Consider the following 19,503-nt stretch of genomic DNA (forward strand, 5'->3'; position numbering starts at 1 on the left):
CACACACACACACACACACACACACACACACACACACACACACACACCCATACAGGTGTGCATGGGGTGGTGACGGGGGAGCATGGTTTACGTTCTGTTCAGTGATTTGCTTCTGTTCCTGCAGTGCACTGTGGCCATCCCCTCAGGTCAGTGTGCAAAGACCTTCATTCTTTTCGTGGCTGTGCTGTATCTTATAGCATGGCTAGATCATGCCTTACTTTCAGGCTGAGTATTTTAAATTAGGGTTGTGGGTCCTTACCTGGTAGGTTACCACACACATTTGGGGCTTGCTTTAAATATTAATTGGTGAAGATACAGGATAGTGCAGCTTGCAGTGTTATTTGCCTCCAATATCAAAGGACTGTATCTTTCTCACTGAACTGTGAAAATGGTGATTATGAATTTTGAATTGTTTCTTCTCTTCAGGGGCAGATAAAAGTAGCCAAGAGGCGGGTCGTGATGGCGTCCCTCTACCTGGGGACAGGTCCTTTGGAACAGGAACTGGTAAGGTTTAAGCAGGGGTGGTCCTACTGGCAGTAGTGAGTCACCCTAAAACCTCGGGCTGTGTAGAGCCGTGGAGTTGGGGTAGAGCCGCCCTCCTTGGCCTGTGTCTCAGGCCAGCTTTTATTCTTGTTGCCCCAGATTCTGGGGCACGTCAGGAGGATCAGGTAGGGGTGCAGGGAGATGTGATCCTGGGCCTCCTGACCTCGCTGGCCCGTGTCCTCCTCACCCTGCGCAGGGGCCGTAGGCCATCTGTCTGCCAAGCCGGGGCTCCGAGAATTGTGACCCGCAGGCCAAACCTGGCCACTGCCTATTTATGTGTGGAATATGGGCTAAGGATGGTGTTCACATTTTCTTTTTTTTAAATTTATTTATTTATTTATTTATTTTTGGCTGCGTTGAGTTTTTGTTGCTGTGTGCGGGCTTTCTCTAGTTGCAGTGAGTGGGGGCTACTCTTCCTTGCGGTGCGTGGGCTTCTCATTGCGGTGGCTTCTCTCTTTTTTTAAAAATAAATTTATTTGTTTATTTTATTTTTGGCTGCGTTGGGTCTTTGTTGCTGTGCTCAGGCTTTCTCTAGTTGTGGCGAGCAGGGACTACTCTTCGTTGCGGTGCGCAGGCTTCTCATTGCAGTGGCTTCTCGTTGCGGAGCACTGGCTCTAGGCACGCGGGCTTCAGTAGTCGTGGCGTGCGGGCTCTAGAGTGCAGGCTCAGTAGTTGTGGCGCATGGGCTTAGTTGCTCTGCCCATGCGCCACAACTACTGAGCCTGTGCTCTAGAGCCCGTGAGCCATGACTACTGAAGCCCGTGTACCTAGATCTTCTGCCATGTGGGATCTTCCTGGACCAGGGCTCAAACCCGTGTCCTTTGCTTTACATTTTCAATGTTTGGCAAAAGATCAAAAGAGGAGTAGTAATTGTGTCACATGAAAAGCATGTGAAATTCAGATCTCTGTGTCCATAAATGAAGCTTTATTGGAGCATAGTGACGCTCATTAATTTTTGTTCTGTCTATGGCTGCTTTCTTGCTACAGTGGCTGAACTGAGTAACTGTGACAGGGATCATCTGACCTGCAAAGCCCAAGATATTTACTGTCTGGTCCTTTATAGAGAAGGCTTTCTGAGTCTGTGTTAGACAGAGGAGCCAGCATGGCAGGTCGAGCTGGCCGTTGCTTTCGCCCAGGGCTGGTGTCGGGTGCGGGTCTGCGGCCAGCCTGGCTCCACCTAGACTTGCTGTCATGCCGTGCTTGTCCCTTCCAACGAGACACGCGGGGCTGGGAAGGAGCAGACGTCAGCTGTTGTGCAGCGGGTGCTTCCTGTAGGACGAGCCCAGCGCAGAATCTGTAGGTTGAGCTGAAGTGGGTGTGAATGAGGTCGTTGTGTCGTCGGAGTCCCTGGATGGCTTTCTACTCTGAGGGAGTGAGATGGACCCTTGCCCACAGCAAGTGTTTCTTGGTTTGCCTTGTTCAGCAACCCCCAGGGCATAGCTGGAAGAGAACAGGGGCTGTGGTAGGGGGCAGGAGAGAGCCCACCCCTTCCCTTCCTGTGTGAGGAAAGGCTGCCCCGCTTTCAGGACGTGCTCTTAGCTGCCACCTTGGGAAGCGTGTTTGTTCTCCTGGGAGAAGAATGCCACGTCCAGCCTGTGGAGAGTGGCAGTGGGCAGGTTGTGTCTTGGATTTATTTGTTCAGCAAATATTTACCGAGTGATGTCTGTGTGTGGGGCGCTGTTTGTTGTGTGCCTGTAAGGATGATCCATTGGAACGTGTGTGGGAGCTGGTGTCTTAGTGTTTTCAAGAGCGGCGAGGTCCAGACCCTTGGGCACCGCGTCCCTGACTCCCAGAGCCTTCATCCTGCCAGGCCCGGGCCGCAGACGCCATGTCTTCGGATTACGGTTACCGCGGTGGCCTCAGGTGAAGAGATTCTGCAGCGTTGGCTTCTGGGCAAGCGTGGCTGGTGTGTGTGTGTACATGCTTGTGTGTGTGTTCAAAGAGGACCGTGGGGGCATTAGCTGACAGGTTGGTTCATTTCTTTAATACATAACCATCTTTTCAGATCTTTCATTTCTGTTCTTTTGGGGTCTTTTCTTGGCAGGTGGATTGCCTGGAAAGCACTCTAGAAAAGTCACTCCAGACGAAGTTTCCTTCCGACCTCAGGGTGTCCATTCTCTTAGACTTCACGCGGGGCTCAAGAGGTAGGTCTGACGCCCTCCCTGGCCCCCTGATTCTTCCCTGTTCAGGAAGAACGAGGAATTACACCCTCACCGCCCTGTCCTTAGCCAGCAGCAAGGCTATTTGAAGCCCTTCTGGGATGGCCCAGGACGGCCTGTCCGTCAGGGTTCTGTCTGTGGCAAGTGACCGACAGTCCAAGTAAAAATGACTTTGGGAAAAAGAGAATTGTTTTGACTTCCACATCTGACCTGATTCGGGTGGGTCGTGATTTGGGGCTTGGACCTTTAGGCTGGCTTCATTCTCTGGCTCCTTGCGGCAGCCTCTGGCAGTCCCAGGCCCATCTTGCCACACCTTGTCCACTGGAAGAGCATCTGCTTCCCTCGTGGTCAGCCTGGAGCTCCTGCATGGCCTGTCTCGGGCTCTGTGCCGGGCCTCCTGAGCGTGCTGACCGGCCCAGCCTGGGCCTGCGTGCCTTCCCAGAGCTGGGGTGGACAGAGTCATCTTCACCCAGAGCAGAAATATGAGAGCGGGGCTGGGTGGTGCCCCCAGGAGGAGATTGGGTGCAGTTACCATGAGGCGGGTAGAGGGTGCCGTGGGGCTGGAAGAGCGGATGTCCGCTACACGGGCCGCTCAGTCCTGCCCCGAGATGTGGTGGGTGTCCAGGTAGAAGCTGTCCCGGAGCCCCTCTGGCTGAAAACAGCCCCCGGCGGTCTGACTTGGACGGCTGCGCAGGCCCTTGGTAGGTGGCGCTGCACTGGCGGGCTGCATGTTTTTCCTGGTGTGACTGCCGTCCTTGCTCTCCTGCTTGCCCACGTCTTCAGGAAGGAAAAACTCTCGCACGATGCTGCTCCCACTCCTGCAGAGGTTTCCAGAACAGGTCCGAGTGTCTCTCTTCCACACGCCTAACCTCCGTGGGCTCCTCCGGCTCCTCATCCCCGAGCGCTTCAACGAGACCATCGGCCTGCAGCACATCAAGGTGTACCTCTTCGACAACAGCGTCGTCCTGAGCGGGTGAGTTGGCTTCCTTCTGTCGGGGTCTCCAGGGCAGAGACCAGCAGCACGCAGAGAAGGGAAGGTCCGTCCCCGCGAGCCTTCGAGGGCCTGCTGCTACGTGTTTAGTCTGGTTGCCTGGCCCTCCCGGCGTCTTCCCGGTGTCCTGTCTGCCACGGAGGCTGGAAGCCACGAAGGGCGACTGAAAGCTGGCCGTGGTTTACTGAGCCCTTACTCTGTGTTTGCTCCTGGGTGAGCCCCTCGTGTACTGTCTCAGCTAATGCTCACTGTCACCCCACGTGGTCTTTCCCTCACTTTGTACACAAGAAGCCCGAGAGGACAAATAACTTTGTCAGGCAGGGCTGGGTGGGAATCCAGGCCCTTTGGGGGACACTGGGGCCAAGCCCGAGTGGTCCTTGGCTCTGTAAGTGTCTGCATCTCCTCTCGGTGGTCAGCTCGGTGAGGGGACGGCCTTGCGGTCACTCCTCTGTGTCACCTTAGTGTCACTCTCGCCCACCTCTCGTGAGCGGCCAGGCTCAGTAGCTGTTTGTTTTATTTTATTTTATTTTATCTATTTATTTATTTATTTTTGGCTGTGTAGGGTCTTCGTTGCTGTGCGCGGGCTTTCTCTAGTTGCGGCGAGCAGGGGCTACTCTTTGTCGCGGTGCGCGGGCTTCTCATTACAGTGGCTTCTCTCATTGTGGAGCACGGGCTCTAGGTGCACGGGCTTCAGTAGTTGTGGCACGCGGGCTCAGTAGTTGTGGCTCGTGGGCTCTAGAGCGCAGGCTCAGTAGTTGTGGTGCGCGGGCTTAGCTGCTCTGCGGCATATGGGATCCTCCCGGGCCAGGGCTGGAACCTGTGTCCCCTGCATTGGTGGCCGGATTCCTAACCACTGCGCCCCCAGGGAAGCCCGTCAGTAGCTGTTTGTTAATTGGCTGCTGGTGCACCTGATCCAAGTTGGTTGCTCCCCTGCTCCTGCTGGTGACCCTGAGACCGGGGTCACCAGCACTTGCTGTCGCACCCTATCGCCTGAGTCCTCACCTGCTGCTTTCCTCCCTGTAGCGCAAACCTGAGTGACTCCTACTTCACCAACCGGCAGGACCGCTACGTGTTCTTGCAGGACTGTCCTGAGATTGCGGACTTCTTCACGGAGCTGGTGGACGCGGTGGGGGACGTGTCCCTGCAGTTGCAGGGGGACGACACAGTGCAGGTGGTGGAGGGGATGGTGCATCCTTACAAAGGTAGGGTCCCGGGCTCCTCGCCCTCCTGAGCCTGGGGGTGGTGAGGGTGAGGAGGGCGCGCCTCTGGGGGCCTTGCCACGGGTTTAGGAGACTTGGGTGGCAGAGCCTTGTTCTGCTTTTGTCTTTGGAGCCAGACAGACGTGACTCACTGGCTATCGGTCATGCTCTGCGGGTGAGGGAGCCGCCGGGGAAGGTGGGATTGTGGGCCTCGGGTCTGGGTGCCCGCGGGAGTGAGCCGGGAGCCTGCCCTGCACTTACAGGAAGCGGCCTGCTGGATGGCCACCCCCCTCAGGGCCACCTCCCGTGACTCTGGAGCACAGAGGGTCTGTGGCTCTCGGCTCCATTGAGGTCTGCGGCCTCCTGCCTGGAACGTGAAATGGGAGAGTCCTCGGTCCTGCTCACTGGAAACAGGCAAACCCTGGCATCTAGCATTCCCGGGCTATTTGCATTCCTGTGATTCTTGTGGCCATGGCTTCCTGGTGGCCTTTAAGGAGGCCTGCTGCTGAATTTGCAACCATGTCAGCAATGTGGGGAACGGGTTAAACCTAGCCCATGTGAGGAGAGGAGCCAGAAAGGAAGCATCTGAGTGGGGATGTCTGGTGGGAACCCTGTCCCGGGGGCCTGGGGAATCTGTGCACTGTGGAGCCAGCCCGTGATCTGAGTGCCTGCCTTGCCTGCTGCCACTACGCCTGTGTGCTGTAGAGTAGTATGATAATTACTATTATGATTTAAATTTCCACAATACAAATTCATGGAAGTCTGTGTTCTCTTTCATTATATGAGCACCTACACAGTGTTCTCAATTTTGCCCTCTGGCTCACAGAGCCTGAAATATTTACTGTCTGGCCCGTACAGGAAACACTGGCTGACCCCTGATCTAACTTAACAGGCCTGGCGTGAATATGCAGAAAAAAGGGCCCCCATTCGGGGCAGAATTGAGAGTCAGCACGCTCAGAGGGCGTGGGGGGCTGGGCACAGCCGTGTTCGGGACCAGGGCAGCTCAAGAGAAGCAGTGAGTGAGCGGCCCCCGTGGTGGCCGCCGTCAGTAAGGAGGGATCCCCGCAAGCAACATTCCTTCTCTGGGCTGTTGCCCAGCCCTGGAAGGCACTCGGGCGTGTGCGCCTGTTCCCAGCCCAGAGCGCGAGAGCGGTGACCAGGACAGTCGTGCTGCCCGTCTCTCTCTTGTTGATCAGCCCTGCCCAAGGCTTGCTATTCTGTCAGTTTTTTCAGAGAATCAACTTTTGACAATGTTGAAGTTACCTATTTTTATGTTGTTGTTTTCTTTCTGTTAATTTTTGCTTCATATAATGTGCTTCCTTGTGCTGTATTTTTGGGCTTTTCCTGTTGTTTTTCCTCCTAACTTCTTGAGTTGGATGCTTTAGCTCATTAACTCTCTTATCATCTAGTGATAGAATTTAGACTCACTTCTTTTCCCTTCATTGTGTCCATGCAGCCACTCGTCACTGGTGTCCGTGTGAAAACAAGGCCCAGAGCCTGCCTGTTCACCTCTGACCCTTTGTGGCTCGCTCTCCTGCTCTCTGGTCATACTTAAACGTGTCTCTGTCGGACACATGTTCTTTCTGACGTGTAACATGCACACTAGTCACGTGTGTGCAGCTTATGTACGTGTTCATAGTGGGTTGGCTCCCAGAAGCCCCCTCGGGTCCCTAGCCAGGCGCGACCCCTGTGTGCCCACTATCCTGACCACTGCCGCCCTCAACTAGTCTTGCCTGTTTTTGAACTTTTCGTAAGTGGATTGGTAGAGGCCTTTTCATTTCCTCCTGAGTGCAGGCTTCTTGTGGCAAGATCCTTTTCCGGGCATTTCTGTCCACAGAGGAGCCTCACATGGGCCCAGTGTCTTGTGCTCAATCGAGACGTGTTTGGTGAAGGATCAGTTGTGGCATCTGTGCTTGCCTGTCACATGCCATGTGGTGTGTCTCCTGTGCTGAATGGGAGTCCAGAGCCTCCCTTCTCTGCTCCTGACTCCCCTTTGCCATGTCTCCCTCTAGGTGACCGGGCTGCGTATTGCAAGGCAGCCAATAAGAGGGTTATGGATGTGATCAACTCAGCCAGGACCCGCCAGCAGATGCTGCATGCCCAGACCTTCCACAGCAACTCCCTCTTAACCCAGGGAGATGCAGCCGCCGCTGGAGACCAGAGGCCAGCCCCAGACACCTGGATTTACCCATTGATCCAGATGAAGCCCTTTGAGATTCAGATCGATGAGATTGTCACTGAGACCCTGCTGACGGAGGCCGAGCGAGGCGCTAAGGTCTACCTTACCACTGGCTACTTCAACCTGACCCAGGCCTACATGGACCTGGTCTTGGGCACGCGAGCCGAGTACCAGATCCTGCTGGCCTCGCCGGAGGTGAACGGCTTCTTCGGGGCCAAGGGGGTGGCAGGTGCCATCCCGGCCGCCTACGTGCATATTGAGCGGCAGTTCTACAGTGAGGTGTGCAGCCTGGGGCAGCAGGAGCGGGTCCAGCTGCAGGAGTACTGGCGGAGGGGCTGGACGTTTCATGCCAAAGGTACGTGGCAGCCGGCTGGCCAGAGGACGGCCCCCATGCCGGACAGCCGGGGGGTGGACCAGTTGGCCCACTTGTTAGCGCCCGTGGTGCCGGTGCCTGCCTGGTAGAGCCCTGCCCCTTCCCCCGTCTGTCTCCATGACAGCCCTGCGGGCACATCACAGTCATCGCATTTATGTGCATTTCAGTTATGCAAGATCTCTCCCAAAACTTATAAACTCAGATCATTTGGGGGGCTGTTTTAAAAAATATACACATAACCTCTCCCCTCAAATAGATGAAAAGGCACGTGCTTTAGTCTTTCTGTGATCATCCGAGTTCTCCCGCATTGGCCCTGCCCTTCTTGGGGACAGAGAGGGTTCCTTAGGGATCATTTGTTTGGCGTCAAACAGCCCACTTTTTCAGTCCCTTCCTCAGCAGTCCTGTTTTTTCCCCTATGTGCCAAACCTTCGTGTTTTTTTTTTTTTTATAGCTGAGAAAACTGAGGCTATCTACTTAGAATGTTTACATGTACCGGACTGCCTCAGGGTGGGTCAGAGTGTGAATTGCATATTGTAATGGTCTCTCTTGCACAGTTATGTGCATCTGTGGGGCAGCCCACATGTGGCACAATCCCAGGGGATAGCCACGATGTGAACAAACGGGTTTAGAACCCTGTGCCTTCTCCATGCCGAGGGCATCTGCCTCTCGAGTGTGACTGCTCCTTTCTGTCCTCCGGGAGACCCCATGGCCAGCTCGGTTAGTCCTGTGTGTAAAGGAATAGTGGACAGCATGGGGACCCCAAGCCCCGACTGAAGTGCCTGGCTTTCCTGAATTCTTGCTGGTGTTTCAGAGACCCATTTTGCTCCTGCGCTAGTCCTGGGGGCTTCCGGAGAGCCTGAGCGAGGCGGGAGGGGGATGGTGTTGTCACAGCCACTCATCTATGTTGTTTAGACTTGAGGTCACTTTGAACCCTCAGGTTGGACTCTTGTTTCCTTAAACCATTGGTTTCCATCTGGAGGTATACTAGGAAATCCCCCCAGGCCACCCTAGGCCTCCTGGGTCCAGCCCTCTGGGATTGGGTGGTTTCCACTTGCTACTGTGAGGCCTGCGTGCCTGCTCAGGCAGGTGGCACTGTCTGGTGTGGGAAGTGAGCTCTGCCATTGTACTGATCCTGGATGTGTCATGGGCTAAGCCCGGCCGGTGATTAGGTGTCTCCGGGCAGGCAGGCCAGCCCATGGGGGTGTGGAAGGTATTTTAGGATTGGCTCTGTTACTTCTGAGAATAACAGTGGTGCCTGGGGTGGGGTAGTGGAGACAGAGAGCTGGATAGTGGGAGGAGCTTTGAGCTCTGAGGGGACCTGTGTGCCTGGCGAGCCGTGCAGAGGCACGTTGAGAGCGCTCGCTCCTCGTCTGCCCTGTGGCTGGGTCGGTGCGGGGGGTCCCTTGTCACTTTGGGGCCCCCAGCGTAGCCTGGCCCATCAGTTCTGAGTGTGCTATGGGTTATTTCCGTGAAGCTGCGCTGATAAACGTGCAGTGACTCCCCAGTTACCGTTGAAACAGAAACACCCAACCGGCTTTTCCAGTGTGTCTCGCCTTTTCCCGGACTGGCGTGCTCCAGCCGCTCCCTCCTGCCGCACGCCCTGTTGCGGGTGGAGCCCTGCCACCTGGCAGCTGGCTTAGTGGGGAAGGCCAGGAATCCCAGGGTGTGTGCAGTAGAGGGGGAGAGGGAGAGCACGACGGGGCACGTGGAGAGGGGCTTCCGCGCAGAAGACACCTCACCCTAACAGCAGGAGCCAAAGGTCAGATCACTCAGCGCTGAAATGAGAGGCCAGGCCCTTCCCTGCCTAGTGGCTGTGCTCGATAGTGGGGGCTCTTACGTCAGCCCCCCTTTCTGAGTCATCTCTTGATGGTCATTTCCCCCAAAGCAACCTAGGACAAGGAGCTGGCAGCGCAGGTGGCGCTGGATTTGGACTGTGGAGTGGTGGACCATCTACTGATTGCCTGCCCTGTGCAGAGGCCATGCTGGGTGCAAGCGGTGTGTCTGCGTTTGGGCCCCGGAAAATTCTTCCCCATGGCTGAGTGGCCTATACTACAGTTCCCTTCCCCGGGCTCCTGCTCCCAGAAGCCCTTGGGCGATGAGGGGGAACGGGGACACCGTGTTCCCGCTTCCAGACCCTTGCCCTCCGAGAGCGCTGTCAGCGCTGCATGCCTCTGGGAGTCAGGCACCCCGAGGCTCTGGGCCCTGACTGTGTTGAACCTGCTGGTGGCCACGTGCGAGGCGATGCAGGAAAGCTCCGCTCGGTCCAGGCCTGTGGACGCTGGCAGGCGAGGTGGGGAGAAACAGCCTTCTCGTGGGCAACGGCCACGCCAGTCCACGGGTGCTAGTGGATAGCAGTGCATTCTGGTGACGGGAGGCCCCGAGGGCTGGGGTGTACTCTGTTGTTTTCTGCTCACCGAATGTCGCCAGGAACGTGGAGCAGGGGTGCGTGCTCGGCTGGAGCAGCGCTGGCTCTGCCCAGTGGCCTGAGCGGAGGCCGCCTCACTGGCTACTCTGTCGATTTCCTAGCAGACTTGAATATATATCCCATTTTAGTAAGTTGAGCTGCTTCAAAGAACCAGAGGGACCTTCCACTCTTTAAAGGCATGTACTAGAGACCCCTTTGGCAATGTGGTCCCATCTGGTTAGTTTTTATTGGGAGTTTTTATCTGGTTAGTTTTATTACCCTGGGTAAGCATGATGTGGTGGACAGGTTACCAGGATGGGAGTCTCGAAGCCTGGTTCTTGGCCCAAATTTGCCTTTGGCACAAGTGGAGGGACCAGGTTCAACCTCCGTGTCAGCTGGGGCGATGGCTTTGGGTTGTACTCAGAGGGAATGGTGACATGCATGCGTTCGAGTTTCTGTGAAGTGACCGTGCGGTTCATGGGCGAGGAATAGAGTCCCAGGGGTCGTGGCAGGGACGCCATGTGTGGCGTCAGAGGGCTGGGACCCCTGGCGAGGAGAAGCATCCTCCTCACCTATAGTTTTTTTTTTTTTTTTTTTTTTGCGGTACACGGGCCTCTCACTGTTGTGGCCTCTCCCGTTGCGGAGCACAGGCTCCGGATGCGCAGGCCCAGCGGCCATGGCTCATGGGCCCAGCCGCTCCGCGGCCTGTGGGATCTTCCCGGACTGGGGCACGAACCCATGTCCCCTGCGTCGGCAGGCGGACTCTCAACCACTGCGCCACCAGGGAAGCCCTCCTCACCTATAGTTTTGTTGCTGATCTCCCCATGGCTCAGTGAAGGGCGACACTGAACCCGGAAGTCTTATTACCAGCATCTGCTTGGCCTCAGGAGGGTTTTGGGGGTGTGGGAGGGTAGGGGTCCACCTTCGACATCCGTCAGTTGGCAGCGCTTCTGATTGGTGGTTTGTCAGCTTCCTGTTGCCCGGCCTTCGTTCCTCACCTGGTGGGTGAGGTGGAACAGGGTTCTGGGAGCGGGGGAGCATTCCGACCTAATGGGGAGCACCACCAGCTCAGCTGGAGTTTAAAGACTTAGTTTTTTTAGATCAGTGTTAGGTGCACAGCAAAACTGAGAGGAAGGTACAGAGAGTTCCCGTGTTCTCCCTGCCCCCCAACACATGCACAGCCCCCCCACTACATTTATTATAATTGATGAACCCACAGAGACGCGTGATTGTCACCCTGAGTCCACGGTTTACATCAGCGTTCATCTTGGTGGTATACGTTCTGTGGGTTTGGACAAATGTATAGAGTAGTTTCGCTACCCTAAAATCCCTCTGTGCTCTTTTTTTTTTTTTAAAATAAATTTATTTTACTTGTTTATTTTTGGCTGTGTTGTGTCTTTGTTGCTGCGCACGAGCTTTGTCTAGTTGCGGCAAGCGGGGGCTACTCTTCGTTGCTGCGTGCGGGCTTCTCGTTGCAGTGGCTTCTCTCGTTGTGGAGCACGGGCTCTAGGCACGCGGGCTTCAGTAGTTGTGGCCCGTGGGCTCAGTAGTTGTGGCGCGCAGGCTCTAGAGCGCAGGCTCAGTAGTTGTGGCGCACGGGCTTAGTTGCTCTGCGGCATGTGGGATCTTCCCGGACCAGGGCTCGAACCTGTGTCCCCTGCATTGACGGGCGGGTTGTTAACCCCTGCACCACCAGGGGACCCCCCCGCTCTGTGTTCTTGTGCTCTGCCTATCTCCCCCCAACACCCCTGGCCTCCGCCCTGGGCAATCGTAGATTTTTTTTATTGTCTCCATAGTTTTGCCGTTTCCAGAATATTACATAGTTGGAATCATACAGCGTGAAGCCTTTTCAAACAGGCCTCTTTCACTTACCATGCATTGAAGTTTCCTCCACGTCTATTCATGGCTTGATAGGTCATTTCTTTTTAGGGCTGAATGTATATCATTTTTTGGATGGACCACGGTTTATCCTCTCGCCTACTGAACAACATCTCAGTTGCTTCCAGGGGTTCCCCTTTTAAACTTGGTCCTGGTTGAGAGTAGGGTACAGGGTACCAGGAGCGGGATGGCATTGTCAGCGGTTGTGCGTGCTCTGTCTACCTTGTGCCAATGAACTAACCTCTTTAGGTCTTGGAGAGGCAGCAACTTCAGGGGAGTCTGAGTGAGTATGAAGTGTGTCAAACCTAGTTCTCGCATCTTCTTAGCTTTCTGCTCCATGGAGAGGAGGGGGCTGAGAGGTGGTGTATGCACCATCGTGGGATTTCTTGCTGTGAGAGCAAGGGACACATCCATGCTGGGGGACGTGGGCTCTGCCTGCTGTTAAGATGTTGACTTTGATTTCGTGTGGATGCAATATTCCAGCATTAACAGCACGCTGTGTGTGGCGAGGGCGGGGCAGGGCCACTGGATTAAGAGATTTCTGGCTTCTGCTGACAGAGGAATCTGTTAATGATTGTGAGAATTGTCACTATTTTTACTGCCTTCCCGATAGGCCACTTGGCATGGCGCCCAAAGGTGAACTTGTAGTGAGAACCAGGGCAGCTCCACCCTGTTTGTGGGGCACACGTGAGGCAGTTCTCACCTGGGGATGGGGTTGTGCCTGGGGCGGTGCCGCTCACCTTGGACCGAGCAGGCACCAGCCTCCGGGCCTCTTGGAGTGTTTTGGTTCTGTTCTGGCTTCAGAATAGGTGATGCTTATTCATTCATCTGAGGTTAGGACTGTGATGTCTTCTGTCCCCTCTTGTTTTTACAGGGATCTGAGAACCCTCTGAAATTTATTGCAGAATATTGTGTGGGGAGGAGAGGGAGGGGTGCATAATTTTGAATTTTTCCTGGAGAGATCCTCAAAGAAGGTCTCTAACCTGAAATGTTCATGTGCTCCTGCTGTAGAACCTCAAGGCCTTTTTATATACTTAAACATTTGTTGGAAGAGGTGGTTTTTTATGTTTTTTTTTTTTTTGCGGTACGCGGGCCTCTCACTGCTGTGGCCTCTCCCGTCGCAGAGCACAGGCTCCGGACGTGCAGGCTCAGCAGCCATGGCTCACGGGCCCAGCCGCTCCGCGGCATGTGGGATCTTCCCAGACCAGGGCACGAACCCATGTCCCCTGCATCGGCAGGCGGACTCCCAACCACTGCACCACCAGGGAAGCCCTGGAAGAGGTGTTTTTATCCGCATTTTACTTATTTTGTTCAAACAAGTATTTATTGAGGGCCTGCTGTGTGCTAGGCAGCATTCAGGGCATTGGGGATACATCACTGAGGACTAGACCAACTCCCTGCCCTCGTGAGGTGTGGGTTACTGGGAAGCAGATAAGAAGTGGATGAATCTATCCAAATACAATGTCAGGTCGTGGAAAGGGCTTTGAAGAAGATCAGAGCAGGAGGGGGCTCCAGGTTGATGGCGGTCTGTTAGATGGGGGTCAGGGAGGGCCTCTCTGAGGAGGTGACACTGAGCAGAGACCCCCCGGGCAGGAGAGGTCCGGGCAGAGGGAACAGAAGCGTGGAGCCCCGAGACTACACTAGGCTTGAAGGACACCCCCTGGGCCAGGGTGGTCAGAGCAGAGGATGGGCACTGAAGTTGGAAGCGGCTTGGAGGCCAGGGTGAGCCAGGGCTGCGGGCAGCCTGGGGCTCTCTGGTTTACCCTTCAGCATGATGCTGGGACTGTGAAGGACCGTCGGCGCGAGCAGAGCGGAAGCAGGTGTCTCTCTCCCTACAGAGGAGGCCAGGGCGTGGGGCAGGATGTCTCATTGCAGAGCTGGGAGGCAGTGGAAGTTGTTGGCCTCCAAGTCCAGTCATCTCTGTACCCATGGCACGCTCCCTCTGTGGTGAGACCTGCTGTCCCCGGTGCTGAAGTTCAGTGTTCCCCCCCCCACCCCCAAAGGCACTTTCTCCCCTCCTGTGCCGTCCTTGCTGCCGCAGAGTCTCTCCCTGATCCACTGGTTCCGGGAATGCTGGAGGTGTTGGGCCCAAAGGTCGGGCCCTGGGATGAGGACTTGGGGCTTGATAACAGGTTTATGGCTGGGCTGGGAAGTGCTGTGTTTCCCGACAGTGAGTCCCTGCCCGGCAGTCTCACCCTTTGTGTGTATTCACCCTGACATCCTGAGTGGCATTGTGTGTCTGGCGGGAGGGGAGCTCCAAAGGGCCTCTTGGGAGGCCGAGTGAGAATTTCCCAGTTGTCTTCAGGGCACAGACCAATAGCTAAAAACTCCTGACTTGGTGGTCTTCAATCTAGAAGGACTGTTGTTCGTAGTGGGCCCCTGTCCCGGGCTCTCTGAGGCTGTGGGCATCATGTGGAGCTGCTGGTGGCACCGTGTGGCATCCCCCTCTGGCTTCCCACGCTGCGCTAACCCCCGCCCCATCACGGCACGCCAAAGGGTGGCCGTCTCGCCATTTATGGTCTTTATTTTCTTTTCGATGGAGAAAGACCGTGCAAATGAGTCTACAGGGAAAGTTGGTTGAGTGATTGCAGGCCTCACCAAAGTGGTCAGTAGGTAAAAAAGCGCTGCCTCTTTAATCCAAGCCCTCGCCTGAAGTCCACCCTGGGCCAGAGAGGAAAGAAGCTGAGGGAGGCCGAGGTGGCAGGGAAGAGAGAAAAGAGAAGAAATAGGTGTATGTCATACACAACCAACAGGGTTGATGCTGCCTCACGGAGCAGAGACTGGTTCTTGGGGAGGGTGCTGGAAAAGTCTTCAGCAGGGCTAAAAAGCTCCTTCAGGGATCAGGAATGAAAACAGGTTGAGAAGCAGTGGTCCATACTGGGGAGCTGCGGGCCGGGCTGAGATGGGCTGCCTGCCTCTGATGGCTGACCCATAGGCTGCCTTGAGAGGGAGCGGTCTGCGGTTAGGCAGATTTTTTTTTTTTTTTTTTTACTGTACGCGGGCCTCTCACTGCTGTGGCCTCTCCCAGCACAGGCTCCAGACGCGCAGGCTCAGTGGCCATGGCTCACGGGCCCAGCCGCTCCGTGGTATGTGGGATCTTCCCGGACCGGGGCACGAACCCGCGTCCCCTGCATCGGTAGGCGGACTCTCAACCACTGCACCACCAGGGAAGCCCTTAGGCAGATTTTACAAATAAGTACGTGTAAGACCAGGCCCTTCCCACCTTCTCTGCCAGACGCTGTGGTCTGGAGCCTTGGAGGGACACAGGGTCATGGTGGCAAGTGATTTACACCAGCCTAATCCCACATCACCCATGTGGGTGTTGGGCCTCCTTAGTCCTGGCTCTCACCTGTCCCCTCTCTAAGTAGGCTTGGGCAAGCCAGCTGGACAGGTAGCACCAAGCAGACCCAATGTCTTTACGGGGCCAATCTTGGCATCAGAAGAGTTGGAACAGGGAATTCCCCGGTAGTCCAGTGGTTAGGACTCTGAGCTTCCACTGCAGGGGGCACGGGTTTGATCCTTGGTTGGGGAGCTAAGATCCTGCAAGCCATGTGGTGCAGCCAAAAAAAAAAATATACGAAATAATAAAATACATTGAATAAAAGAAGAGTTGGAACAGTGACAACAGGTGGAGATCTCACCCAGCCCTGACCTTATGGAGGGCTGGGGCGGGGCGGCTGAGCCTAGTGCAGATGGAGGGCCTTTACTGCAGAGGAGGACACTCGGACCTCCCTGGGCATCTGGAGCAGAGTGCCAGGGCCAGCCTGCCCACCCGTGTGGTCTGGCCGCGTGCTAAGATGAGCCACACGGTTGCTTACATGCAGCGGCCCAGCGGAGCGGGCTACAGTCGATCGAGCAATACACACGGACAAGCCAGTGGCTTTGATGTGGCCCCTGCGTGTGTGTGTGTTGGGGGGGTGGCAGGCATATTACAGGAACAGGCAGCAGAGAGTCGTCATCTCTTACCCAAGACGTTCTTGGAAATGCTCCTGTTCTGAGTGAGAATTAGGAAATGGCCTTCTATTTTAGGAGCGTGGTGTGTGTTACATGTTGTTGATTTGCTTGTGTTGCTCCTGCGTGCCTGTGTGCCCTTTGAAAGTCTCACGTTGGCAGGGGAGAGACCCGTGGTGGTGGAAGGGTGCGAGGAGGCCAGCCCTGTGCAGAGTGGCCTGCAGAGGAGCCTGGGACTGACGTTCCCACACTGGGTGTCCTGGCCTGGGCGCTCTTGGTGCAGCGTGGAGGGAAAGATAGAAGAGGCCAGATGCAAGCCTGGGCTCGCCGTAGGAGGAAGGAAGTCTGGGCAGCAGATGTCCTTGAGAGGTTAGGTTTGGGGAATAGTCTTTTTAGGAGAAGTAGTCCTGATGGGGCCTGGAACTCAGAGGGGATGGAATGGGGTGCAAAGCAGAGGACCTGCCTGCCGTGTTTCAGGTGACATGTAGGATTCTGAGAGAATCCACCACCTTCATTACAGAGATGTCGCTGTGGTGTTGTCAGAGATGGCGAGTTCCCAGGGCTGGGGGAGGGTGGCGGGCAAGGCAGGAGCCACTACCACATGGCTGCTCACACCGAGCCCTGCTTTTTCCTCTGTCTGTGGTATTAACTGGCTCATTTTCTAGCAAAAAAGGGGGAAGCAGTGTTGTCTGGGTTGGGACTGAAACGGACCGGGTCTCCCAGGTACTCTCGTGCGCTGGCCTCTCGTGACCTCTCGTCTGTCTGGCCTAAAGCCCCGAGCCCCCAGCAGGCTCATTTCTGGTGCCCCGATGGGCTTCACAGTCAGCAGTCTGAGCGAGGGAGAGTCGAGTGGCCCTGGGGAGGCAGGGCCCAGCTCATCTTCAGGTAGATGCAGCAGGTGGATGCAGCGTGGAGTAACCTGAGCTCTGTTTTCAGGCTGGGGCTCTATCGGCTGTCCCCCGCCCCAAAACCCTCTTAAAGGGCCCGTGCTGGGCTGCTCCTCCCCTTGCAGGGACCCTTAATAGCTCGGTCAGACCCAGGCTCCACCTTAAGAGATTTGGGACAAAATCCCATAGGAGCCCAGACATCGAGAGCTCTGACTTGGGCCCACGGAGCGCTCCTCTGGGAGGAGTTGGGGGCTGGACCAGTCCCCTCGCTTCTCTGCCCTCTGCTCTTGCAAGGGTTTTGGTGGGGCCGTCCTCACGCCAGTTCTAGGAGGAAGGACAGATGCCCTCCACCCCACAGGCTGCTTACGGCCTGCTTTGCCAAGTAACCCGCTCTTAAACCCAGTCCTTCGTCATGCCCGTAACCGCCCCACGTCTGCTGGCTTGGGTGAAAGCATCTCTGTTCCTGAGCCCACGGGTCAGCTGGCTTCTTTCCTGAGAAGCAGGTGTGACCTGAGCTCTGGGGGCCGCTTTCCCTCCGGGCCTGCGGAAGGACAGGGGAGGCTGGATGGTGGCCAGGACGCGGCTGAGGCAGTTCGGAGAGTGGGGATTAGAGGTCTTGCGCTCTCTGGGATGGGCTCTGGTAGCATCGCGGGGTGGGTGGGGGTGAGAACAGAGCCTGAGCACTGGCATCACCATGGTCCTTTTAAGAACCCACTTCTCGCCTTGTCGGGAAAAGAGGCCACAGCGTGCCATGTGGCAGAAAGGGGAGCTGTCCCAGTGAGTGTCCCTAGTGCCGGGCTGCCCTACAGACGCTGCGGTCCCTGCGCCTCCTGGCAGCACCCTGGGCTGGGCAGACGTGGCCCCTGCTTAGCCCGTCCCCTCGGTGTCTTGTTCACGCAAACCCCGTGGGGGGCTGCTCTCCTCTTAGGTTGGAGCGCGACTGGAGAGGCTGTGGCAGCTGCTGTGCTCACTTCCTGTCTGCACGTTTCCTTTTCCCTGCAGGCCTCTGGCTGTACCTGGCAGGGAGCAGCCTGCCCTGCCTCACGTTGATTGGCTCTCCTAATTTTGGGTACAGGTCAGTTCACCGGGACCTGGAGGCCCAGATCGCCATCGTGACGGAGAGCCGGGCCCTGCAGCAGCAGCTTCACCAGGTCGGTTGGGGTGGGTGGGACCTCCCCGGGGGTGGGGGGGGCATAGCTGGGAGCCAGGTCCCCGAGGGCTGCCTCTGCCGTCGTCTCCTGCCGGGGGCTGAGCAGAGTAGGAAAGAACCGGCGTCCTCTCGCGTGTCCTGGTGGCCGGTCCTGAGGGACACCTGCCGCGGGGCTGTCCTGCGAAGCCTGGGCCCTTCTGCCTCCAGCCCGGGGCCCGCTTTTGCCCTGCAGGGGCTCCCCCACAACTCCTTACATCCTGGAGGACATTTTCTTTCCCTGCATGGGAAGAGAACACTGTTCTCACTGGCATGTGAATATAGCGCTGGTTCCCAGCCTCTTCTGAGACTGCGGATCAACTACGAGAGGGGGTTAGGAGCCAGGGTTACACGGGACCTGGGTCCATTAGGGAAGAGCTTCAGGCGGCCTCGGTCATTTCTGATGAAGACCCTCCCCAGGAGGTGCTTCAGAGTCGGGGGAGGGAGAGGCAGGAGGCAGGGTTGCCACCCAGGCAGAAGGGGCACGCAGGGAGCCAGAGTCTCTGCACGTGGAGACAGAGAACCCGGAAAAAAGAGCCAAACCATAGAATGAACTTAGACGCCCGTGCAGACAGAGCTGGTTCGTGGGGAGCTAAGCCGCTGCGAGCGCTCTGACAGTCCCGGTCACAGATTTCTGTCTGTGCCCTTGAGTCAGCATGCACGATCCTACTGTGCTGAGAACTTGAATTCTATTTATTTTAGTTCAGATTGTTTCACTTGGTAATGATCTGGTTGGGGATTGACCTACAGAGGAGATGGTGGAGGGACTGCTCAGAGGTGTGCCTGGCCAGGCGCAGGGGCCCCTTGTAGCATGTTTGTGGGGGCCGGTGGTGGGCGGGACGCAGTGGAAGGTCGTGGCTGCCTCGCCTCCTGCCCGTGTCAGGGGATGGCGGTTGGGCAAGGCAGGCCCCTGTTTCCAAGGTGTCTTGGAATTTCTGTGTTGTTTTTGTCACGTTCCTAGTTGTAATAGGATTTCTTTCCTTACAGTTGTGAGAGGGGAAGGCAGGCATTTTTCTCGAGAGAGCGGACCTAGAGCCTGAGAGAGAACCGAACTTGCTTTGTCTGGCTCGGTGGGCGTGTTATGTGGCCCACCGAGGACCTCCCGCTCCCCTGGGAAGAGACTTCCCGGCACGGCTCACGGGAGAGCAGCCCTTTCTTCTGAGGTGGGGCTGGAGAGTCACGGGGGACGGCACCTTGAACCCCTGCTGCTGGCTGCTGGAGACCCACGGTCAGGTTGGAGAGTCGGGGCAGGGGAGAGTGCCCTTTGCTCCCTGGGATAGGAACGTGGCAGTGACTCCCAAAGGGGCAGCGGTCTCGGCCTCCTTTCGTGATGGTCTTTCTGTTTGAAGTCGAGAATAACTGAAAGTTAGTGCTTCTGTGTGAATCTTCGCGTTTGAGCACCTGCAGCAGTGCTGATGAACTTCGGAGAATGCGAGCACAGCACCTGTGTATGTGAAACCTAGATGATCCTTTGGGGTCACAAATTTGTGACCTTGACAACAAAGCCTTTCCAGGGAAGGTGCCAGCTTCCCTCCTGAGTCATGGGAATGTAGATAACACTGCTGTAGGCCAGCCCTCAGAAGCGTGTAGACTGAGTTAAGCTTTTATTCTTGTGTTTGGGAACTACTGTTGCGAAATTGTTGGAGCCTTTGTTGATGGACAAGGAAATGGTAACTGCCTTGTTCCCCGGGATCTGCCTCCTGCAATCTGGGAATCTTGTCAGTGACTGAGTGGGGCCTTGGTGCTGGGAAGG

At 56.2% G+C, this 19,503-nt stretch overlaps 1 protein-coding gene across 10 annotated transcripts in view; it reads left to right on the forward strand.

Annotated features, from left to right (window-relative positions):
• PGS1 (phosphatidylglycerophosphate synthase 1) overlaps positions 1-19,503 on the forward strand; it is a 44,506-nt gene that overhangs the window by 11,548 nt on the left and 13,455 nt on the right. For 6 of the 10 annotated variants that reach the window (XR_003427588.1, XM_027080872.1, XM_027080873.1 and 3 more), the window contains 6 exons: positions 427-504; positions 2,588-2,687; positions 3,486-3,675; positions 4,717-4,895; positions 6,905-7,426; positions 17,567-17,715. Coding sequence is in view for 7 of the 10 variants with exons in the window: in XM_027080872.1 (XP_026936673.1) it covers positions 427-504; positions 2,588-2,687; positions 3,486-3,675; positions 4,717-4,895; positions 6,905-7,426; positions 17,567-17,715 (1,218 nt within the window). In the remaining 3 variants the exon portion in view is untranslated. The remainder of the gene's footprint in view (positions 1-426; positions 505-2,587; positions 2,688-3,485; positions 3,676-4,716; positions 4,896-6,904; positions 7,427-17,566; positions 17,716-19,503) is intronic. The other 4 variants (XR_003427590.1, XR_003427589.1, XM_027080876.1 and 1 more) reach the window with 3 other exon arrangements.

This window comes from Aethalodelphis obliquidens, unplaced genomic scaffold (assembly GCF_003676395.1).
Source record: "Aethalodelphis obliquidens isolate GAN/ISIS:26980383/991018 unplaced genomic scaffold, ASM367639v1 scaffold44, whole genome shotgun sequence".
Classification (NCBI taxonomy): domain Eukaryota; kingdom Metazoa; phylum Chordata; class Mammalia; order Artiodactyla; family Delphinidae; genus Aethalodelphis; species Aethalodelphis obliquidens.